The sequence below is a fragment of the Nothoprocta perdicaria genome, unplaced genomic scaffold (assembly GCF_003342845.1).
Source record: "Nothoprocta perdicaria isolate Ctin4 unplaced genomic scaffold, notPer1 scaffold_23, whole genome shotgun sequence".
Taxonomy (NCBI): domain Eukaryota; kingdom Metazoa; phylum Chordata; class Aves; order Tinamiformes; family Tinamidae; genus Nothoprocta; species Nothoprocta perdicaria.
The window spans coordinates 6304030-6329530 of record NW_020455455.1 but is presented as its reverse complement, the minus strand read 5'-3'; the positions used below and the strand labels follow the sequence as shown (position 1 = coordinate 6329530).

At 39.9% G+C, this 25501-nt stretch overlaps 1 protein-coding gene across 1 annotated transcript in view; it reads left to right on the top strand.

Moving 5' to 3' along the window:
- ARHGAP21 (Rho GTPase activating protein 21) overlaps positions 1–25501 on the top strand; it is a 70312-nt gene that overhangs the window by 11379 nt on the left and 33432 nt on the right. The window contains exons 4-7 of the mRNA XM_026039388.1: positions 3110–3134; positions 13607–13699; positions 16760–16838; positions 19901–19955. Of these exons, the coding sequence (XP_025895173.1) occupies positions 3110–3134; positions 13607–13699; positions 16760–16838; positions 19901–19955 (252 nt within the window). The remainder of the gene's footprint in view (positions 1–3109; positions 3135–13606; positions 13700–16759; positions 16839–19900; positions 19956–25501) is intronic.

Genomic DNA, 25501 nt, shown 5'->3' with positions numbered 1-25501 from the left:
TTTTGCGTTTCCAGTCAGGCAGAGGAATAGTTTCATATMTATTCAGTAGATGGGTGGATGGGGAATCAAAACTTTGCACTTGTTCTAGACGGCTGATTAATTCCTGTCTCGCTGCAGGAGGCTTTAGCTCAAGTCCTCAATAAGATGCCACATGAAGCTGAGAAAGGTCTGTAGGAGAAAGTCATAGGGTTGTTTCAGTTAATCTCAGCTCTTCAGCAGATGCTTGTGTGCCTCACTCTTTTTTTTTTTTTCCCATGGTACTGAAGATAACGGGAGGTGAAAATTTCAGCGGTATCAAGTGGTCCCAACATTGCTTTATCTTTCAGCACAGGTTACAGAGAGTCAGACAAGAGCCATCCCTGCTTGCATTCCCAAAGGAGCTAGAGGAAGGAGAGGGGGGAAGCATTAGCATGACCGAACAAATTACCTACACTTTTTAGCATCTCCTGGCWGCACCTTGTACTTATTTTTTAACTTGGGTGGGTGAAAATAAGCAGTGTGAGCAGAATTCAGCTTGTTAACTAGGAAGTGAGAGTGTAAGTTCTGTCCCAAATGCATCTCCAGAGCCATTTCTGCCTGTAGAAGGAGATGTGCACAGACAAGTGAATTCAAAAAAAAAAAAAAAAGGTTATTTTTTCACCTTTTCTTATTCCCTCTTCGTAGTTGATAGTTTCTGAGAGGGAGACAGAGACTCGCAACATTTATGTAGCGTAATGACACTGATACCTGCWAATCCCAAGACACCTATTTTGTTTAAGGTCTGGGTTCCCAGTTTTCTAGCAGGAGCATCCTTAGCTCTCTCCCTTCTCTGATACGTTACCATTCAGTTTATTCGTATTAGTTTATGTCTTTTTCTGGAAAAACTCATGGGACTACTGTTTGGCTGCAATAATTGTGATAGCATTTTCAGAGAATTGATTACTTTTTAAACTGATACAGTTTCATTGGAAAGAGCCCTGGTCATCACGTTAATCACTTCCATGATTCAGCCTGAACCAACCAGAGCCACTGTATTATCTCCTCTTACTTTAGGCATATAAAGGTGAGACTTGCCAATGTATAAGTTCTCCTATGTAACGATAACGAATTCTCTTGAATGAGATTTTCCTAGTTCTCAATGTAATCTTTATTAGTTTATAAACAGTGTGGTAGTGGAAGGTTATGAAATAAAGTGTTCTGGGGTAGATCTGTTGGGGAGGACAGCCTTGCATGAAGGGTTTTATGAAACCCTGTGCGAAAAATTGTCCTGGAAACTGAGACTACAGTTATTTTCACAAAAATCCTTGGCTGTGTTGGTAGGGGGCCACACACCAAAATGAATTGGAGACTGATCCGCAATGAGAAATAATTGGTCATATGGCCCTGCTTCCTTTCCCTGAAGAAATCAGATGGGATTGTGTGGAAGATTTCTGCAGCCAGCATTGCAAAAGGAAGCCAGAATTAAATGATACTCTGAATGTCATAGATGTTTATTAGGATTCGAGAGGCAGCAACCCACATTTTTGCATGTGAAGTGCACTCTCCAAGTTAAATCGGTCTGAAATGCTGATAAGCAATAAAAGAAAACCTGCACTTTAGAGAAGGTGTAGAAGCAAYGTGTACTAATGCTCTGGATTTTGTAAGAAGTGAATGTAGGAGAGAGATTAATTCCCGAACATTTGCGTTATAAAGCATTCCATTTGTGAAGGCCTRAGCTCATTGGCTTGGTACCATGAAAAACTACTTTAATGTCTTGCAGCTGTGTTTGGTGCACCCAGTGACAAACACTTGCAGTSCCTTATAAATGGTAACAATTGTCCATTAACTAATTTCACTTTTATCTTTTCTTCTTGGTGTCATCAAAAAAGGTGTCACGTAGGTGTCACCCAGGAGCTTCCGGGATATGAGCTCTAATGTTCAACGTCCTCAGGGTGTTTTTTCACTTGTTAGTTTGGGTGAAAACTTGAGATAGCAGATGTTAATCTGGTATAATTCCTTGTTGCTGTTTTGGATGGAGATAGTTCAAAACAGACTGAAGTGGTACAGGGATTCAAGGGACRTAATGATAAATCTGAGCAGTCCATTTGTGCTAGAATGGTATTTTTACCAGGATTATTGAACTGGATGGTATGTGTTTACTGGAGGATATACTATTTACTGCTCTCTATGTTTGGGTGATAATTGTCAATCGTTTATTTAAAAAGATATTCTTGTATAATGTCTTTTTACCACTCCGTCAGACATTATGGTCTTTTAATTAGTTTAGGTGAAGTGAATGCTCAGAAATACTTCCCAGATTGTATGTACTAGTCTAAGGAGCTATATTTGGATTGAAAATCTGCTGTTCCATAATGTCACAATTGGAAGCGGGCACATTTTTTCTTTTATTTTAACCATTGAAATTTCTAAATGATGATGAAGACCTTAGCCATGATCTTTCAGCAGCTCCTTATTCATATTTTAATACTGACAAGAAAGTATCCATGAAATAAATAATCGCTTTCTATTTTAAGGACACCTTTCTCCCTCAGTACATTCTATTTATGTCTTTTTTTCTCTCCTGAAAGGGCTGTTAGGGATACAGGGTAGTTAGAATTGAATATGGTGCAATGAGCAGAAGGAAGATCTTCATCAAAGTCATTGCCAAAAAAAAAAAGTACTTTGAGCAGGATTTTTTCTCCACACAGAAGTACTGGAAGGCGAAGGAAACTTGATGTTTCTGTTTTCAGGAAGATTATTCTGAGTTTAGTTACAAAATATTCTTCATCTCTTAGAAAAGTGTTTAATTTTGAATCCTTAAATGATAAAAGTATAAATCTTCATTCCTGGCTTTCAGAATTGAAACATATTTGTCACGCGCTGCGGTTTTACACTTCCTGGCAGTATTGTGTGTTTTTTGTTTTGCTTCCAAATAATACCTTGCAGGTTGGTTGTGTGGGAATGTTTCATGGAACTGTGTTTATTCCTTTGCCAATAGACCTGATGCTACAATTTTTGGAGTGAAAGCCTGATAAACAAGTATTCAACATTACATTAAGGGGGTGAAACACAAGCATGCCTACAAATTCACAAGAAAAACTCACGCCTTTTCATTTAGTGTTTTTTTAATGTGCACTATTTTTTTCCTTAGGATGAAGAGAATGGCAATAGAGGAGGTATGTTTTGTGTTTTCTTTCGTATGTCTAATATGTTTATCATTTATCTTCTGCTATGTAATACTCTTAAATGGTTACTGAAGTGTATGAAATGTTAAAATGACTAAATATGACCATCCAGCTCCTTTGAGTTTCATGACATTGAAGCAAAAGAAAGAAGATGTCTGTGTATCAGGCTCACCTGTTCTGTATATGAGTTTGCAGGATTTTTAAGCTTACTAACAAGCATGTAAGTATCACTTCCATGCCCCGTGTAGCACTTTGTCATGTCTATGGTAAGAAAACWGTGTTACCATTTTAGTGCTAGAATTTCATGTTCTTAATTTCTTCGAAATTGAAGCCCTATAGTTCATCTGCATGGAGTTTAAGCCTGATAGATGATATTTGTATATGTATATTTTAAAAGGCACTGGATGGTGCGCTTAGAAGCAACCAGTGTGAATTTTTATTTCTATTGCAACTTGTTCTAGTAAAAGCAATACATAGCTATAAAAATACCTAGTGTTCATACTAATGTTAAATAACTAAATAAAATCCATCCTCTGTGACATACAACTGCTTAAAAAGGAATCTTAGCCTGATTAGCCTAGTTCTACTTTCCTCAATATTTTAATGGTACTTAATTCATCAGCCTCAGTACTTTATTACTCTTGTACATATTAGAGATCCATAAAATGTGTTTCAGAGATGTCAAGTAAGATGTATGAATACCTTGCATTTACATGAATACCTGTACCTTGCGTTTGATTTAGGAGGGATGGAACAAAATCAAGGCTGTGGTTATGTCTGCTAGTTTACTTCCCTTTTCATAATTTTGTCCCTTGCACGTTGCTTTTGTCTGCTCTTTCTTTAATTGGCTAATTAGCTTAACTTCTAAAATTGGAGACATATTTCAGTCCTGCTTAGTTGAAATTCTTCGTTGGTGTCCAGTCGTTATCTCTCCTGTGCACCCGTTTTTCTCTGATAGCCCTTTGGTCCCTTAGAGGGTGATAAATGCATTGATTTAGGTGAGGAAGTTAGGTTGCCAGATAGAAAGCCTGGTCCTGCTTGCTGTTTTCCTATCCTGTGATAATTGTAAGATACACAAGATTGCATTCCAGGTAAGTAAACGTGAGGTGTTCCCACCTGTACTTTTCCAGGGAAACTCTTAAGATAAGAGACCTCTTTGGACATGGACACCTTTGTCCAGAAACCGCATGGAGGGAGTGCTGATTTTAGTAGCGCATTAGAATCTGCTTTATGTTGTGGCATGAAATTGTACCTGAAATTTCAAAATACTTTWAAAAAAAACTCAGTTTGAAGGCAGAAAACCCCTGAGAAGTCAGTTTGAGGCAGTTTGTGTAACCCCAATGTATTTGAAGCATTCTGAGGAATAGCATTTAAGTGAATTTCCTTATTTGTCTTTTGGTGAAGTGRAGGAATTCCTGCATCTCCTTTTCCTGGTCTTGCTCTGTAGTTTTCACTTGTAAAGAGAGTGAAAAGTCAGTCCCATCACACACCGCAACCCCCTCCTTTCCCTCTGCCCACCCCCAGATTTGCCACCTTGTTTTTCTCTCTTGACTGGCAGAGAAGGTAGGTTGGTTTAAGACAGGAGGGGAGTCACCCCTGTGCAAAAGGAGCATGGAAAATAACTTGTTTTTACCCTAAAATGCATACTTGTTGTAAAAAAAGTCTAAACAACTACAGATGCAGATGCAGGTCTGCAAGGTGCTTGGGTTTGCCCAAGGTGCTTGTCTGAAGTGTATTTTTCAATAGAGGAACAGCAGTGGAACAAACATCTCTTTGGCTCAGTGTGAGAGYTGTGCAGCAGGGAGCAAGATTCTTTTCTTGAAATTTTTGTTAGCTATTTAAACTGTGAATCACAGCTCGTATTTCTAGCGTAGTATGATGTTGTGTCTTTTGAAATACAGATTGGAGGGCACAGAACATGCCTTACAAGCAACAATATTCTGGTCAGCAGGACAGAGTTGGGTTTGTGCTCTCTTTGGAAAGAGAAGAAACAACTTTTCCACTATGCCTAGGTGAAAGGCCTAGGTATAAGAAAGAAATTTAGTCAGATTGGGGTTTGTCTTAAAAAGATAGCAAAATGGAACAAAAGTGTAAGATTTTTTTTCAGCATTAAGCGAGATCTTGGAGGGGGAGAATGTAAATTAAGCTGTTTCTATCTACACTCCTTGAAGTTGTTCTCAAATGAGGGGAATAGTCAGTTTGTGAGGAGAAAATCAAGAAAAATATTTATCACATTTTTCATATTCACAAACAACATATTTATTTAAAAGAAAGTGTTACAAAAGTTCTGTGACAGATTAGTACGAGGTTTCTTAAAAGTAATTAACCTGGGGAAATTAGGCAGAGTCCCTTGTGAGATGCAAAAGCCTCTTCGTCTGACCCTAGCAGTGCGAGGCCTGTGCAGCTGCCCTGGTTGTCTCCACAGCTTGAGGGAGAGCGTGTTACCAGGAAAGTCATCCCAAGGAGCCATCTAGTGGCAAACGGGACGTTTTTCTTCAAACAGAGTTGGAAAACTCTTCCAGTGTGAGACTGTGTGGAAAACTGTTGTGTCGTGAGGCCGTGTCAGTGTGGTTTGATTGTTAACTCCTTCTTTCAAAGGCTACAGGCAATAATTCACTTGYCCTTTCCCCTAGCAAGGGCTCAACTGAAGGGATTTGAGCTTTTCATGTTGATGAAGCAGCGTGTGCCAGCGCAAAACTGGCAGCTTTCTTGGTATCATTTTTGAGTGAAGATCTTCTACCTACTTACACTTTCATAATTGCCTTTTCACAAATCTGTCTTTAGAAATTGAGGGGTTTTGTCAGGTTTGGCATTTTTAAATTTGAGCAGGTTAGTGTAGGAGAAGACACCATCTCTTTTACTGTTGCCTTTTATTCAGGGCACTTAAAAATCACTTCTAAAGGACCTGAAAACCTAATCAAGTCTAGAGAGCGTGAGGTAAAAGCAGGTTCCAGGTTTTATGTATTCTAACAGTGAATGAAATATCTTTATCTAATTTTATATTCCAGGATAGACTTTTAGTGCTRCTTTTTCACTATACATTTAGATCATATCCTTCAATCTTGTCTTCATTAGGCAGTAAATTTCCAATTACCACAGAATAAAAGATAATACAAGTCCTGGAGAGCAGGAGAGATTTATATCAGGAATAATGGTGGAGGGGGAGATGATGACCAACAAACAAGTGAGACAGAAGGTGGGTCAGGTTGGCAGGCGAAGGGTTCAAGGTAGTGTGTAAGATCCTCCTGAAGATGTCCTGGAAAGATGAGAGATCAAGGAGACCTGCTTTAGCTTTCAAGAATTACCTCCTCTAGACTCATGAACAACCCATCCCAATGAGCAGAAACTCCAGCGAAGGTGGCAGGGACCTGCATGGATGATCAGGGAGCAGCTGACCAAATTCCACTGGCAAAAGGAGCAGACAGAGGACAGAGGAAGGGCGGATGACCTGGCAGGAATTCAGAGATGCTGCCTGAGTGTGTGCGACTGCACCGGCCCTGCGTCCCAGCAGCCTGCAGCCAAAGGACATGAAGCTGCTGGAGGGCAGTCAGTGTGGATTCACGAGGGGAAATCGTGGCTGCTCAGCCCCCTCGCTTCCTGGAAGGGGGTGACTGGCTTGGTAGATGAGGGTGAGCAGTGGATGTTGCTGGCCTTGACTTCAGGAAGGCTTTCGGTGGTGTCTCTCATAGCATCCTCTCTTGATCTACTGACGCAGCAGGGGATAGACAAGTGGGCAGTGAGGAGCTTGAGAAGCATCTGCCCTGCCAGGCTTAGAGGTTGTGACCACTGGCATTTAGTCCAGCTGGAGGCCGGTCACCAGTGGGGTACCCGGTCACCAGTGGGGTACCCTGGGGGTCAGTGCTGAGGCCGTAGCTGTTCAGCATCTTCATTAATGGCTGGGATGATGGGACAAGGTGTAGGTAGTGATGGGCACAGCCAGCTTCCTTAGGACAATTTCATTGTGTTTTGGACATGATGGATATATTGCCTTTTGTGAGGACGCTTTGAAACTCTGGTTGTTAAAATACAAGTGTAGTGTGCGGAGTCATTTGGTCATTTCTTTCATGTTACTTTGAAATAGTGTTTCCTTCAGAAATCTTTGGCTTGTGCATCATGATGAAATCAACAATAATGTGCAGTAATGGTTTTTGATAAGGAATTTCATCTTTCATATGAGGACTAATCAATGTAATGTTTGATACATAAATCAAAATCTGGAAAACTAGTACCGTTAGGGTGTAGTGTCATATTTTTTAATATGATGTTCTTGCTTTTCTGACTTCATTTCCTATTTCAGTGTAGATAGATCTACTGCATCTAGCAGGTTCTTATCTTGCCATACAAATGAAAACTGAATTGAATTTACTGATGAGTCTTCTTGTCTATAGAGACTGTTATTAGTACAGGCTTCCTATTAAGAGTTCCAAGCATTTTCAGAGATCTCTAGATTTTTAAATCCTGCTCACCAAACTTTTTTTTAAATGTCCAACTTAAAAATTTTTAATCTCTAATCTAAGCTGAAAATTCAGATCTGTTACATGAATTGCTTCAGCTCTGTGCAAGTCTGTCTTGTTGTGGTAGAGCATTGAAAAAAATGCAGAAGAGCCATTCTTTACCGCTGTTTATATATCCTTCGTGTGGTATCGCTACTCTATTTTGCAAATACAGACTGATTTGTGTAATGCAGTTTGTGTTCTCCTGGGATTTAGTTTAATTCTGTGTTTTCTAACATCTTTATCTATCAAAACTCCTTCTATTATGAAGTAAATTGCTGGTGCCTGTGAAGATGGGAGCAAGGTAGATAAGGGACAAGGGGATGATTATGGAAACATTTGGAAAGGTTACAGGTTGCTGAGACGATGTATTCTGAGACACATGATAGTRGCATAAAAGACTAGGGGAAAAAAAGAGATAGTTAACAGCAGTGCTTTAGATTAGGGCCACAGAAATTTGTCCTTTTTTGTGAGTTAATCCAACTTTCTCATTATTCAGCCTGTAAAAACCAAGGTTGCTGAAATGGAGCTTGTTTTTTTCCTTCGAGATCAGAGCCTAATTTCTCTTGCTCTCTGGAAATACCGACTCGCTAGCAGGGGCCTTCAAACTTGTCCCATGTAAATGTTTTTCAGGGGCTACTCTTGGGTTCAAGTTGTCTCTGACTTTTAATAAAACTGCTGCTAAGAGCTGCCCAAATAGTGTCCGTGGATTTGGGGAGAATGGGGAGGGGAGGCTGTTGACTCACTGCAACAGAAGTAAATTGAGTGACTGAGTGAAAAGAAGCTTTAGGCTTATCTGGGACCTGAGGTAAATGCCTTAGGCTGTTCAGTCATTGGTTAAACTTGAGGCTTGGGAAGCTTTGAGAAAACTGGAAAAAATCATAAGCTAATATTGCCAAGTAATGCAATGGGGAAATAAACTTGTTTGGTATTTAAGCTGAAATTGTGCCACCTGATTTTCAAAAAATATTAGATCACTGGTTCTTTCTCCTCTGTCTTTTTTTCCTACCTCCCATGAGGATGAAGGTTCATTAGTCAAATAGATTAAAAGACCAGTAAGCCAAGGAAGATTTACCATCTTGGAGTATCAAAATTACAAAGGTATTTTAAATAAGACACTTTCCCTGTATCACAGGATTGAATACAAGGTGTTTCTCTGCTGAATGAATTAACAGCACTGCTTTACTTTCTGCCATCCACTTTAGAGGCTCATCCTTGGCACTGTTTTTTGCTTCATAGTTTTTAGTGTGTTGCCAGATACTCTGGAAATGGGAATATTGCTATTTGTTTTGGATTGGGATCCGCAGACAGGTTTCAGCTATGTTGAATTCGGTGGCTTTGAGTGCAACGTTCCGGCAAAGGAAATAGCTCTTTCCTCCTTCCTCCTCCTGTCCCCAGATCACATTGCTTGGATTCTTCCATTAAGTTGAAGATCTTTGAATACAGTAGGAGCAACATGTAGCAGGTCCTTCCCTGATGTCACAGGTAGTGTACTAAGGAGRTGATTTATTTTTCTCTGTTGATGAAATAGATTTTTAATGGAAATCAGTGTAATGGTAGCAGTTCTTAAAATACAGGAACCTTGCAGTGCTTTGTCATCTGGTCCTCAAAAAAGAAAAAAAAAAGAGGCACAGATTTGTGTACAAGATCAGCTATGCTTTTAAATTTGCCGTATGCTTTTACTTTGCAAGCCACGACTGGTCTCTCAAGGTGCACTTTAGAAATGTCACTTCCATGTAGTGAGGCAGATTCCAGCCATGTGCTAAATGAGCCTTTTTTTCCAATCTTAACGTTACAAATATTAAATCTGTGATCATTTAGCAGTATTTATCCCCCTGTAGCTGTTCATATTTCTCTTTCATTTGCCCACCAGGCTGCCCAGGAGTTGAAGCCGTTCAGCCACATGGAAGGCAAATGCCTTGGATATCCCAAAATGAATTTGCAGGTCTGCAAATTCAGAGGGATGCTGAGTGAAGGAAAGACCCAAAAGCCATTCTTAATTTAGCAGTTGAGCTGTGCTATATGCAACTGAAACTGTTCCTTGCTACCTGGTGAGCAAAGGGCAGCAGTAAAAGTTGCTGCTGGGGCTTCCRAATGTTCTGCTCTTCGAGCAAACAGATGTTTGAGACTTTTTCTTTTCATCCACTTCCTCTCCCTTTTTCCCTTGTCACTTCAGAAAGATTCTGTGTAATGTTAACATAACTCTGGAGCAGTTACTTGGTTTCTGTGTTAGGAGGTTTCTAAGAGCTATTGAGAACACTGAGTAAAGGAGTTTGTTTCTCTAGAGAGGAGAGAAAGAAGATGCTTTTCAAAAGTAGATCCTTAGGAGAGATACTTTACTGTGATCCTGAACCCTCGCAGACAGGGTCAGAACGAAATGAAGAGATAGAAGCAAATCATAACTTGTACATTTTGAAGCAAAAGAGAAGTTCCTTAACAGAGACGTGCTCTTTGTGTCGTCTGTAGGATTTGGAAGTTTTATCTGTCTGGATTTTATATCAGAGGGTTAATAACTACATAAAAGTGATGTGACTGTCCCTGTCTTATGGTGTGCGGGTAGCTCTGATAATACCGTGTCTCTTGCCGTGGCATTTTGTTTTGCAAATAGATCAGAGTAGAACATGGTAACATAGTCTGCTCTGCAAAAGAGCAGCTTAAAATACAAATTTAAGGTTAGAGCCTTGGCACGTGGTTTGTAGCAGTCGTATTCCAGACAGTGAGGACGTGGCCAGAATTGGCATCTGGACAAGATCAATATATTCACACCAGGTACATGAAAATTCCAGGTTTTGGGGGAAGAAGGACAGGTTTTGCAAGATTCCCCCTGCCTACATCATGGAAATAAATCATAACTGCTGACAGCATTTAATACCACTCTTCTGTTTCCAGATAGTCATTTTTGGGGAGTATTCACGTTAGTGGGGTAACCGTGCTGGAGTGTCCCTGTTTTGCAGAGGCAGCTGTGAAGGTGCAAGACACGCAGGGCTGCTCCTGCCCCGCGCCGCTGGTGCCTGTCAGGAAAAGCCCTGGTGACTTGGCAGCATGAAACTTATTTTCCCTTGCTGGGCTCTAAAGGTGGTATCTCCTTGGCTCTGAAGGAGGTGTTTGCTCACGGGGTCTCAGCTAGTAGCTCCAGTAAGATTAGAACAAATGATTATCAATGTCTGTATTATGAGGTAATCCTTGATTTTCACTTGATGTTCATCTGAAGAACAGTTGAAGCGAGATGCACTACTCTGATTCTGTAGATTCCACTTTGATCTTGCTGGTTAGTGAATGTAGAAATTAGTATTATTAGGTTGAAAATTGCTGGCTAATTACAGGATTTGCATATAGCTATGAGGAAATAGATTGCCTAGGAAAAACCTGCTTATTGCAGTAAACTGCTTCACTTTGTCTGAAGTTTGACTGAAGATGTTGTTTATGTTTCTTCAGATGATTTTTTTAACCCGAGTTGTTCAGAGTAATGAAGCCTCCTGATTCCATACTAGCCTCGTTTAAGCTGATGAGTCCTTGCCTGAAGCCTTCTGAGCACTTGGTGGTTCATTTTCACTACCCTGTTTCTGGGTTACTGATTCTCTGAAGTAAAAGTTCAGCTTTGCTGCCTCTAAGGTCACCCCTTGGTTGCAGTATCATCGTTTTGAGACAGCGGATATCGCACTGGGAGCGATATCCAAACTACTCTGCAGAGCCACATCACTGCTTCAGCATTAACTTGAACTTCAGCTTGTTCTGGCAGTGCCACTCAGCTCAGGTTGGAGACTTTCATGCACATASAAGGCTGGTGAGGGACAGTTTTGGTTTTATGAACTATTTTTCACTTTATGGTGATTTAACATGTGAATGTAGTGACTTTATGTGCTTCTGTTTTTTGTATTACTTTTCTGTGAGACTGGACCTCTGCTACAGCTTCACTTCTGGAGACATTAAGTACATATGAAATTCTTTTGTTGTGGAAGTTGTTTGGCAATTATGATCGCTAAAATTAGCGTACTGGAAGTATTTAATTTTTGGCTTTGTTGGCAACAGTGAGCTCAAAGATGCTCTGTCAGACTGACATGTAGACCCTGTGCAGACCCCGGTCCTGAGGAAGCAGAATAGTGGGATTGGCTCCTGGCAGCTTGGGGAAGGAACCAGCTTAATGCTTAATACCCAAAAAAGGAGAAACCTTGCCGATTTTTTATTAAAAAAAAGTCTTTACATTTTGGTGAGTTTTGCATATGCTAACATTTAATGGATGTGACATACAAAAGACATGAAAAAATCCATAGCACATTTTGAGCATGTACATAGTGATGCAAAAAATATCTCTCTCCAAAATCGTTCTAGAAAGAGCAGCATAGAGTAAGTGAAAATACAAAATCTTTTATTGTGACATGTTAGATTTATTTAAATGCTCTTTTGTCGCTGAGCTGCATTACGCTTTTTCTCACTAAAGATGAAACCACAGATAACAATTCTATATAACAGATTTATGTGATGGAAGTTTGCTCATTAAATATTGTTCCCTAAATGAAACTAGTATTAAGAAGAAAGATGATTAAGTGAATGCAAACCCACACTATAAAAACAGTTGTGATTTTGGCAAGAGAAACTTTAAGCAACTGTTTCCAAATACTTTAACTGGGACTCGGTACCGGTGACGGCAGCCCTTCTAGTTTTCAGTTTTCTACTTGCTCTGCTAATTTGTGACCTGACCCTTATGTGCGATAATAGGAAGGAAATAACTGTCATATTCTGTGTCATTACAGCTATAACATTTCCTTCTGAGATTTATTCATTTACTTATTTTCATCAMGTTTAATATGGAATTGGATTGAGGAGTTAGTCCATTGAATGTTACACTTATTATCGGGGGTCATTAATCCTCTTTAACTGGCTTTTTCTAAGGAAAGGTGAGATAGGGCCTCATGCAGCATTATAAAATATATCTCAGTATTTTAAGTATTATAAAGTGGAGGTACCTGTGTAGACTGGGAGCTCCATGATTTTTCTCTCCTTTTGGGAATTTTGTGTCTTCTCAGTAAAGAGAATTTCRTGGCAACCCTGGGAATGATGTAGGTAGTACCATGAATGGCCACGTTTTGGCTGCTCATGCTTTTAAGTCAGGGAGGCCCRAGCTTATCCGAAGCATTGCTGCCTCTTAAAAGATAAGACCTGTCAAGTGTTCAGTGTCTGTTAAAATTAGGAGATTAGAAATGACAGCTAGGAGTTTTGCTTCACAAAGAGCATTTCATGTGTCTTTGTCCCGCAAATCAAATTTTAAAGTCTTGGGGCACTGAGCAGCCAGCTGGATTTTTTTTGTTTTGTTTTGATTTGTAATCGAGTTACTTTCTGTGTAATAGCTACTGACTCTAACAAATGAGCTTTCTGATTCTTCTGGATGATTTAGGGTTACTTTGAGTGGGTCATTTAGAGCCATGTGAGTGACTCTGTTTTGGTAGGATGGCAGGCCCTGAGCAGGCTGCAGGTGAAGGCAGTCGGCTGAAACCTGGATGTGGAAAAAGGGAAGACAAGGCCATTTGAGTTGTGGTTTGAAGGGCAGCCTACAAAGACTGSCCCTTCTAGACAAAATTGTAAAGTTGTACTGATTCTCCTTAAGTTTGTCTGGTTTTATATCTCATCTTACACAGATGCTTGCAAACGGAAGGAATAATTTTTAGTTTATATGTATGTGTTGTGTGAGGATGAAATAGCAATGAGATGATGGAATTAAACTGAAAAGTATCATTTATTATGACATAGTGAAATGTGTGAGTGTTCCCTGTCCTTCATCACCCCATGGCACCTGAAGGCTMTTTAGGACAGGCAAAGGAAATGCCACATCCAGGCAACCTGCCTCTCCTCTCCTTCCTCCCCAGACTGCACTTTGGTATTCAATGCAGCAAGGTATAGGTCAGGATTACACTTCAGGATAACTCTTTAGAAAGCATTGTCAGGCAAAATAATGATGTGTCWTTTCTTCCTCAGGAAAGCAAAGAAACAGGCTGGAGCCAATGGACACCATATTTGTTAAACAAGTGAAAGAGGGTGGGCCTGCTTTTGAAGCTGGACTCTGCACAGGTACTGTTCCCCTATAACACTGTTGTAGCGTGTGCATTTGCAGTATGTAAAATCTATTCAGTTTAAACTTGCATATAGTTCCGAGTGTTCCACCAAACTTTCATATCAATCATTCATAATTAATTAATTTTTCATTCAAAAGTCCCAAACACCTCTTTTTGAGTCATCATCCTGTGGTTTTCATCCCCAAAATGCCAGTTACAGTCGGGTTCCCTCAGGAGGTACTATGCATCACCTACATATCTCTATTGAAAAAGGCACAAAAGTGTATTAGTACCTTTCTTAAGAAAAAATTAGGTAGAAAACATGTGGTAAAATATGTGAGGAGAAGTATGTGAAAGTGTTGTATTTGTGTCTGTAATGGAGCACTGGTATTTTCTTTTGAAAAAACTTGTGCATTTACCTGGAGTAGAATAACTCCTGTATACCGCTTCCTAAAGAAATAGAAAGATTCCAATTGGATCAGCAATTTAAAAACAGTAGTAGGTCACAACTGTATAACCTGTTGTCTGCCTCCCTCCGACCCTGTTGCTTTTTCTTTTAACCTCGCCTTGTGTCATTTCTTAGGGAAGACTTCAGCATTATTTTAATGCCAATATATAAAGAAGTGTTTAGGTTGGATAAAATAGTGTTTGCTGAAGCCATGTTAACCCAAGAACCGTGTTAATTTCTACCCTATTMAACGTTTACCAAACTGAAAGAGATGAAATCTGCAGAATATTTTATTTTTAGATGTTAAAAAGGGTTTTAGGAGCTCAGAGTGAAGAACAAGTAATAAATGGGAAAATAGATTTTTAAATTACCAGGGTATATTCTTTTTAAAAACACTGTAGATAGTCGTTATATCTAATTAAGCCTAACGTTGCTATTTCTTGTTAAAACTTCTGATTGAGATATATTACTATATTTCTGTCTTGAAATTGCATTATAAAACACTCAGGGAGTGATCGATGAAGTAGATTTGCTTAACTTCTGATACAGACGCTGTATACATTTCTTGTCTTGTAGATTCAGCTGTATTATTTTTAATAGACCTTAGGTTTGTTTTGTAATCATACCAATGAAAAGAAATTACTTGAACATGATGAGTGAGGATTCGTTAGAGGTGTTTGTTGGTTAGCTGTTAGCTGTTTTGTTTTTACTGGATCCGACTTCACTACTGTATCACAGAATGATTGAGGTTGGAAGAGACCTCTTTTTGGGCCGCTCGACAGCTATGAGGAAAAAAAGCCTTCACGTTTCCATGTTTTTTTATTTTTGTTCTACAAGCCTCYTCTTTCTGTATGTCTGAAACTGCAAAGTTACATTTTGCAGCATCACCTACAGCTGTTTCTTCCATGTAACTGGTTTTGGCTTGTGACCTACCGGAATTCTTTGGCGGTTCCAGGTGCTGATTCGTAGGATAAATGCTTCAAGTAGGCTGTTTCCTTGCTTTGCTGAGGCTAGCTTGGTTCTCTGGAGTACATACGATAGCTGGAACCACTTTAGGGATGTTGCTAGTTAACTTTTCTCAGTGGGAAAAGTAAGATCCAAATCCGCAGGTGAAATCTAAAGCAGTACACGAAGCAGTAGTTTTAAATTGTAGAGAAGAATCTGATAGATTCCAAGCAAGTCGTGCCATATGCCCTAGCAGGGGTGGGCTTACAGCTTGTAAATTAAATTATTTTGGGATATAAATTGTAGTTTTTTTCCACAAAYGTACTTTTCGAAAGGATTTCTTTTGGCTTGCTATCAAGCACTTCCAAATTAACTTTTCCATAGAAATGCAGGTTTGCCTACAGCACTGGGATGAAGGTTGATGCCAGTCTCAGCTGCTCATCATCCATATAGATGGACCACACTTAATAAAAATTGCCCTCAGTCATTTCTCAGTACCTTGTAAAACAAGAGATGCCCTAAGGGAAAGCAAGAGATGGAAGTGAGGGAGTGTTTTCATGAAAATGATAGTAAGCAATTGATAAAAGGGAATAGATAGAGAGTTTCAACTTTCAGAGAGTTGTGGACACTGCAGCGATTTGGCAGCGATGTGTAGACCAAATTAACACCCAGCCATCAGACCCATTCTGGGAGGGTAGATCTGAAACTCTTTGGGGGGCTGTATATCTCCATAGTCCTTGCATTTAGAGAGTGATTGCCACTGAATCAGACCAGAGCTTTAGATTGAGCTGCTTTTTCTTTGTCTTTTACACGATCACACCAAAAACACACAAAAAATGGCTTTCAAACTCTAGACTGGGAAATCTCACTGTACTGCAAAAACCATTCCCCTTGCCTCACTGTGCGTGGGTCCTGTCTTTCAGTTCTTCTTTTCCCAACTGCTCCCTGGAGCTGTAATATTTTACTTCATTTTCTCCTCATTAGTAAATTCAAGGCAGTTTTTTGATATTCTGATAAGTGATAAGGTAAAGAAGCTTTCTGGCAGAGGAAAAGCCTGTGGGGATAGAGTTTTCATCCAGAGCTGAAGTAGCTGCATTGCAAAGATCTCTGTGTCTCCTCATTGCTGCATTTGCCACTTCTTTATGCTGGGGGTGTTTGAAGTTGTGAATGGGGAAGATGCAACAATTATTTGGAGAAATCTGATAAAAGTGATATCAAATCTAAAGATAGATCTGAATGGATGAGAGATAGCCCCTTACTCCACCCAAGATGCATTGATAGTCTGAATCTTGAAGAACAAATAATGATTCAGAGGCAAAATGTCCTGAGGAAGGAAGAAATTGGAGCACTTTCCAAATTGTTCTTTTTAATCAAATGGTCAGGAAACAGTAAATTAAAGGAAATGCATATATCTGTATGCAGGCAGTGTCCTAAGTTAATGTTTGGCTTTGTTTTGTATTTAAGTGCTGTAATGAAGTGTTTAGCTATAATTCACTTAAGAATTAGGGTGAATTTTCACTGTGTAGTATCATACATCATCAAAAACATTATTTTGGAGACAGGATACTCTCATAGAGCTTAGGTCTGCTTCTGTTTTGGTTCTTCTGATTATTTTGAGATACATACTTAAAAAATAAAAAAAGTCTAGACAAGTTGAATAAGGTGTAACTCTTCCCTTCACAGGTGACAGAATTATAAAAGTCAATGGAGAAAGTGTTATTGGAAAGACCTATTCTCAAGTCATTGCTTTAATACAGAACAGGTAAGATACTAGTATTTAGTTATGCATTGAACATTGCTATGTTCTGATTGTTGAGCCGGAAGTTACTGCTTATAATGGTTCTGAAAATGTCGTTTTTTATATTTTTAAATCCTGCATATTATGCATGTGTTTTTTAGTGTTTTGATTTCTGAGCATGTATTCAATGCTCAGAAAAGTGCAAGAACGTGTATTATGACTTGTACCAGACCTTTTGTGTCAGTGCTTGGTTCCTCGTTAGGCAGTTGCTTTGCTAGTAAAAGGTGTCTAAGTTTAAAGTGAGCAGGTGAGTAGTACGTGCATACCCATGTATGTGTCCCTTTAGAAGGAAAATCTGAAAAAAATCTGCCTTTCTTATGAAGAACTGGTAACTACAGCTTAGCGTATCTGGTAAAGCAAGCATTTTGCAGCACTACAGACCTGCAGACATCTTCACTGCATCCTRGATTTCCTTCACATTGCTGCAAGTTAGGAAGCTTACACAATATTGAAGGAAGCAGTGACATTTATTGCTCTTGCAGTAAGATCCAATACAGTGATGAGTTAGGAAGAAAAAAGATGTGTTGGGATCTGCATGGAAAAACGTCCTTGGCATGCGTCAGATGTGACACATTGCATTTTTAGTGAAGTTCCATGCATTATTTCTTAGTTATGTCTACTGTCAGAGTGAAGGAAAGTAGAAAATGCTGGCCTTCCGACTTCAGGGCAGTCTTTATTTAAGATTTTATTGAAGATAAATATATTTCAGATGCATGTTTTTTAAAGCAAGCAGACACTTTAGGATTCGGTAGCCAAAAGGGTGATAGGCAAGGTAGCCTCCAATGCCTTTCAGGCCATCAGTACTTTCTGTATGAGGGCTGGAAAGAGGGAATCTTTTTTTCTTTTTAAAACATGCAAAAGTCTGAATATAAAACTAGTCACGTATCTTTTTCTTGGTTGATACTCTTGATCCAAGACGGGGGCGTAAAATTTTTTACTTTAATGCAAAAGACAGCAAACCAGATCACATCTTTCAGTAACCTCACTAGGCAGAGGTTATTAAGGTGGTGAGTAAAGGCTATTTTAGAGTCTTTTGGGTGAGTAGTGAACCTTAGGGTAAGTAGTAGCCCTGTGTCCAGTCTAGATAAGCCAGAGAGACCTGGGAGGGTTTGTAAGGATGGTGTTATCAGTGGTAATTTAGTGCACTGGACGTGAGGCAGCAGCCTGCTCTTGCTGGCCTTGGTTCGCATGAGTGCAGAGACGAGGAGGGGATGCTAGTGCCAGCTAGAAGGTGAGAGCGTTTCTTTTATCATCCTGAGCCGAAGACTAYAGCTAAGGACAAGTCCTTCCCAGAGAATGATGCAAAAATGCTGAGGAGTCTTCTATACAGAAAATACAACTATTTTCAGTCTTCATAAATGTTCTCTTGAGCTTCTTAGAGTCCAACAGATACCAATTTTAATTCATAAAGGTAACTCAAAGATTCCAGAGTAGTGACCTGTCCCTTCCTCGTAGCTTACAGGCAACGATGCTGTCAAGTGACAGTGTCTCATGTGACTGGTGAATGAAGTTTCTGGTTTTCTCTTGGAAACTGTGTTCTTGAGCGGTCTGTTCTCCACATCTTTGTTTTCTTCTAAGGTCGTAGGCAGTTAGTGCCCCTTCACTGCTAGCTGGCTTGTGTTACCTTTATTTTGGTCTTGGTAAATGCGTGCATAGCTCCAGTGTAACCACTTGGGATCAGGGTGAAGGTCTGTTCGGGTGAGTGTCCTSTCTGATGAGGTCCAACAGTGGGTTCCTAGGAAATGAGGGTGCAAACACTGGACCTGCAGAGTGATATTTACTCAGCAAATGCCACCCGCCTTCCCYGAAATCTCTGCTTAGGAATGTCATGAACTCGGTAACTGCATCATGGGATTGGATAGTTCTTGATAGGTTAGTGTTGCCTGAGGTCACTTTTGAATGTATTTAAGCTTTTAAAGTGTAAAAAAGCCAGTGACATAGCTCTTGCTTTGTTTTGTGTCCTAGCTAAGTTTTGATAAAGCCCAGCTTCATTYCTGTAGTAGCTTTGTGCAAGAGAATTGCTAAAAGGCCTTTTGAAAGACCAAATACATTATTTAATAAATCGCAATCTCCTTTATTTGTGACTGAAGACAGTTTCATTTATGGTCTCAGTATGTTGTGTCATAATTTCCTAGCTATTTTAATTACTGTATTTTAATCATCACTTTGCCATTTCAAACACATTGCTGACTATAAATGCTTGTTCTTCTATAATTTCTCTGGTTATCTTCAGAGAAGTTTTGAGTAAAGATACAACACATGTTATTCTCTACCTCTCCTAATGAGAGAGCTCCCCCTCTCACCAAATTGCTTTGAACTTAAGCTCAGCTCTTTCTTGCTGCATTTTAATTGAGTTATTCCAGAAACTGCATCTCTGCAGCAGTTCATTATATTTCTAGAAAATTGTGGATGTTTGTCCTGGACATAGAGTGCTAGAGACTTCAGAATTTAGGCTTCTACTTAAAGCCAGATCCAAATGGATGCTTTCTGATTATTAAGTGAAAGAGACCCATACATTTCTAGGATTTATGGATACGCTTTTGTTTTGTTCCACCCCAAAATGTAAGTGGCATTTTTCAAGCCGCGGAGAACATTTTATCCTAGTTGTAGGTAGCATCAGTTTCAAAAGGGGAAAAAAGAAGTTTTACTTGTGTTTACAGGTTTGTCACTTTATTTTGTCTGAGAAGCTGCAGACAAATAATAGAACTTCTGACTCTAAGAATAAATACTAAAAGAAAACTGACAAATAGTGTGTATATTGGTGTAATATACTGGTTGCACTGGGAACACAGGTGCATTCTGCAGTTTAGCTTCTGTTTAACTTGCATTTGCTGAGGCTGTTGATGCTGTGATAGAAACCTGTGCTGTTTTAACTCCTGTAAAGATATTTGACAGAAGAGCTGAGTGTGTCTTAGCTCATCTGGAAATTTTTGAATATTTTGGTCTTTGGAAGGTGTTGGCTTGTTTTTGTAAGAAGAATTGAAAATTCTTTTCCATAAATTGATGTATAGTGTTTTTTCTTTCAGTGACAGCATATTGGAACTTAGTGTTATGCCGAAAGATGAGGACATCCTTCAATTGGTAAGTTTGTGACACATATTCAGACAGTATTTTTAAAATTAAAGTTAAAAAAAGACTTGTTGGTTGCAAAACTTTGAACTGTGCTTCTAGCAAATAATTAAGAACTTGACATTTAGTTTTCTATCCCTCCTTAGATATTGCCCCTACTTTACTCACGGGAGAGGACTTGCTTAAATACAGGAGAAAATACCAAATTCACCTGATATTCCTACCTTATTCATTTAAAAAGTCCCTATGGGAGTGTTTATATTTTTTCTATGTTTTGGCTCCATTTTTGTGTTTTTTAATTTATGAATTGGATGACTTTTAGCAGTTAGGTCTTTGTAGAGAAGTGAAAGAATAAAATCTGTCACTTAAAGTTAATTTTTAATATCTTATTATTAGTGGAATTTCGTGAAAGCAAGCAATGAATGTGCGGAAGAAAATTATCAATTTTAAAAAAAAAAATTGGTATTTTTACTGGTGTAAAATTTTTGTTATGCTAATGTTTGTATGTTCCAAATTAGAACTGGGGTTCAGCATGCAAATGAGGTGTCTCTTCTCCTGGGCTGTTTAGTGTCTCTAAGCTGGGATTAGTCTGTGGAAGTGCTGTTTCTGAGAAAGTGGGAGAACACATCAGGTCTTGAGAGGCTTGGTTTATTTTTAATGGGAAATAGAGGAAGGAAGAAAACACTGARAGAAGTAAATTTGCTGATCAGTGGTCAGATAACTGGGTTTTCTAATGCATGCAAAACACGTAACAATTAGGAACAGGCTATGAGGACTTTACTGGCTGCGCGAGGACAAATAAGTGGAAGAAATACAGGTGAGGCAGGAAACTATGGAGTTTTTGGAGGGAAACTGAGCACTAGGCAGTTAACAGCTGGAACACAAAGTGAAAACTGAGAGCAAGGGTTATAACTAATGGGCCTTCTAAGTAGGATCAGTTCCATTCTGAAGATAAAGACAAAATCATAAACTTGGCTTTGAACTGAAGATGAAGTCTAGGACAGGAACTCAGCTAGTTGGACAAACAAGCCAAGATTATTATATATTTTACTGGGACACAGTGTCTGTCTTCAGTGGCAGAGCTGCAGTGTTTGAAGGTACAGGTGCATCCTGTGACAGAAGTGATTTTTTTTTCCTTTTATATCACCACAAAGGGGAGAAAATATTGTGACCTTTAAAATAACCATTTAGATTCTTTTCAGACAAAGTAAATTGTCTCCCTGTAAATTCAGTTGAATGAAAAACAAAATTCCCCTGAGTATGCTGTGTAATAATCTTCATTCTAGAAGTGGAAATCTTTGTCTTTTGTGGAAATCCTGTGTTTAAATAAACTCTAAACCTTTGGGCAAATTCTGATTCCTTAATGAAGTACAGAWCCTATAAATAAAAGATAACAATGGTGGTGATCTGTTTGTATATATAAAGCCAAGAGTGAACAGTAAGTGGTAAGGTACAGTGCCCTTATTAAGGTAAAAACAAACAAGCTTTTATTGTTGAAGTTGTATTATATAAGCTGCTATTGTAGTACCTTAAGGAATTCTGCTGTGCTCTCTCTGGTATCAGTGTCACTAAATTCTACTCTAAATATCTTCATATGGCATCAAAATCATTGTAAACCACTGATGTTAAGAACAGATATGCTCTGAAACATAAACCAAGCTCAAAGCACTAGTGGATGATTGCAGGAGGAGCTATTGAAAGGCTCATTAGCACAATGAGGAGAACATAGGGTCAGTATATGCAGAAATGATGCTCGTTGTGGTAAGTGTTACAGTACATAAAGAACTCAAGTGCTCATTTCTGTCCTTAGCTTACTATTTATAAATCTCCAGTCTCCCGAGTTTCCATATATGTCTGTGGACATTTAGATATATTGAATTTCCTGCAAATAGGGCTTTTTAAACTCATTCACCAATTGCAGCAATGAAGTGTTCTAAGCCCTGTGCCATCGCCCTCAGTGGCATCTGTGCACCCCTTGCTTAAAGATGAACCGAATGCCTTGTCATTAGCGAACACATCGTGTCCAAATGGTGTTCATTCACCGAGGAGACCTTGGAAATCCCTTCTGGGGACAGAGGGGTTATTTAGAAGCATCTTTCTCCAGACTGTGACAAAACCTTGAAGTCTGCACAACTAGCCAGGAGCATAAAGGGCAAAAAGTGCTTTGCTGATGTGCTAGTTGCAAAAGGGGGATCGGGGAAAATGGGTTGATTGGGAAGGAGGGGCAGGAAGGTGTTTAGAGGTCGGGATACAGAGGGCCTGGATGCAGGGGGGTGGCCGGCTTGCTCCCTGCCCCTGCTGGTCTCTCCTGGCAGCCGGAGGAGGATCCAGGGAGCCAAAGGAGGATCCCGGCAGCTTGGGCAAGCCTAGAATTAGGAGAAGCCATGAGGGAACTTCAGGCTGGTCAGACTTGCCTCAGTCCCTGAAAAGATTGTGGAGCATATCCTTTACAAATCCATTCGCAAGAGCATGGAAGGGAGGTGGTGGGAATACCCAGTACGGATTCCAGAGAGCACGAGTCGTCCCTGCAGCCCAGCTGGCATCATGGTGGCGCGTCGGGCTGAGCCCAGTGGTGACCCTAGGGACCTGGGTGCTCCTAGGAGAAGGTGTCGGAGCTGGGAGCACCCGCAGGTGGAAGGGAGCGGGTCGGGGGGCTACCTGCTGGGCTCACGGGCTGGGCTGGGGCAGCAGCCCTGGGTTCCACAGCCCGTAGCTCGTAGCAGGAGGAAGCAAGTGCCAGCACTGTTCGATGCCTTTGTCCTGGATGGTGTCCAGGATAATGTCAATATCTTCGAGCCGGATGGTCACTGAGCAGCTCCGTGGATGCAACAGAGGGAGCAGCTGATGGCAAAGGCGAGCAGATACTTCATGATATTAAATACAGAAAAATGCAAATGTTCCACATCAGGCAGAATAACCCCCTGGAATAACAATCCTGCTGAAAAGGATCCGAGAATTGCAGCGAACACCTTGTTAAATATTTATTTCCGCATGGCTTTACTCTTGGCTTGATGAGTTTTCATATCTCAGCCCAGTGCTCGGACCTTGTAGCTAGGTTTAATTAGACCTTTGCAAACAGAACATTGATGGTCTTCAGTCTGCATGGAGCTTCCAGCTCCATACAGACAGCTTCCAGTTCCATACAGGGGCTTTTCAGGCACCTTTGGAATGCAAATAAAAACAAACAAAACTACGAAAATGTTTTTTTTTTTTTTTTTTAAAAAGAGGAAAAAGAACACTGTCTTTTTAATCACAATTCAGAATTCCTGCTAAAATCTTCTCGGGTCATCTCGCTTTTAAGCATCAATTCTGTGTATTTTTATAAGTGTTTGAGGTAGGGGTGAGCATGCTGGGGTGTGACACAGATGAACTCGCAGGGACACTGGAAATGAGGAGACAAGGAAAAGGGTAAGTGCTTTTCCATTGAGAAAGAGGTTAGAGAAAATGGGAGAATGCTGAGATCGTTATGGAGCTGGAGAAGCAGCAGGTGTGATAAGAGAAAAAGAGCAAAGAAAATGTCTAAAAATAGCAATGTGTTAATTAGGATTGAGCAAGGAAAGCTTTCCTTTAAGAGAAGCAACAGTTTTAGCTTCTAATTCATGGTTTTTAATTGCATTAAAAACAGATTTAGATGAAATGACAATCAACGTGTAATAAGGATTCAATTATAGTTTACTAAAAAAGAAGTAAAGTTTTGCAACTTGGTTGTAATCCCAGAAAGCTCTTCCTAAATGCACCAATAAATAAATATATTAAAAAGAGATAAAGTATTTTAAACTGAAGTTTTTCACTAGTTCGCTTTAAGAGTTTTAATCTCCTTTTTAGCCCATGAGCTGCACCCACAAGCTATAGTTTAAAAATGGTCTGGGCTTAGCAAACTGTGAAGTGTGTAGAAATAGGACTGTCAAGGGGAATATTAGTTTTGACTTGATTTGGTTTGGAACCCAGCCCCTCAAGGTGTTGGACTTTGCATGCACAGAATTGTAGTTAGCATTTAGCTTGAGACAAAAGGGATTTTCCTGGATTGATTTGTTTTTGTTAAGCATGTGATGCGTAGCTGTTCCCACGTCCCCAGCGTGTTTATGGAACTCTGATTGAGCTGTGGTTTCACAGGGTTGCTAGTTCTTTACTGTAACGTTGGCAAAATGCAGTGCTCATACAGCTTGACTTGCTTTCACCCAAATTATGGTGTTTGGGAGACAGCTCTTTGGCTCCTTTAAGTGGCTTTTTGATGATAAAGCTTGGCAGTGATGTCATCTTTGCTGGGAAAACAAGAAGTAAATTTTAAAATAAAAGTAAAATAATAATAAAATAAAAATAAAAAATAATAAATAAATAAATTTGGAAGTAGTCAAACAGGAAAAAGCTGGAGGTGCCCCCAGCAGTTCCGCTCTGTATCTGTGAGTGAGAATGGATGGTGCTGAGAGGAAGAGCCGAGGTTGAGTGTGACCAATTTTTGCAGACAACCTGCTCCCCTTTTCACGTAAGAATAGCCCAGACCTTGTCTTCTGCAGAAGCCCTCAGATGTTATGGAATCACTCTCCTCCTTGGGCGCATTGAGGTGGCAAGAACACCTTCTGTATCCRGTAGGATGCTTTGCTCCCGTGTCTGTGAGCAGGTTCCTTTCACCGACAGTTACAGCTGGCTGGAAAATCCACCAAAGTTCACTGGAGAGCAATGCTGAGCTGATGATTGAGGAACATCATACAYCCAGTATGGATGTTTTGGGCTGAGTAAGCAGCTCTGGTGTACACTTCACCTAAAATACTCAGAAATACCCCAGATGAAACATTTGCTTTATTCGGATGCCGGCTGAGACGACCTRTTCTGTTTGGCCTGTCACTGCCTAATGAGGAGATGCCTGTTGTCCTGCCAAGCAGTATGTCATGATTTGGGAYCGGTCACAGGACGTATTGTGTTCTGTACAGTTTGAAGGGCATCTGGGAACGCTGTTGGGTGGGAGAGGAAAAACAGAACTGGAGATGCTGGGGGCAGAACTGCGTTTTTCGGGAGGCGGTACTTGGTGGAGGGTTAAGTGAAAGCAAGAAAGAGCCGTAGRAAGGGGTGGCAGAAAGCCCTAGAAAGGCATGGCTTGTTAGTTTGGCAGATTATGGAGCAAACTGTTCAATCTCTGAAAAAAAAAAAAAAAAAGGAATTAATTGAGGGGACAGAAGCTCCCTTATGTGTTGGCATTTTCTCTGCCTTAAAAAAAGCTTTTTGAACCAGTTCCATTTTCTACACAAAATGTGTGCATTTTGTATGAGCGTGAAACTGTGTCAGTTGAGACAAATTGTTTGGAAAAGGCTGCTGTTATGTAACACCATTCTGCTCTAGGAGATGAAAACTTGAGGCTCTTTTAATGTGCCTTTTAAGCAGCAGGGATTGGGAGCGCAGGGAGATGATTTTTAATCAAGCAGCAGCAGGATATAGGCATCTAGAAAACAAGTAATTTCTTACTTAGCTTGTCAAAAAAGCTGATGGAAGAAGGGCTTAGGAGGCCCTACTGATAGTCTTTACCCTTAAGGGTAGTAYTTAAGTTGCAAGAGCAGGCCATGGTA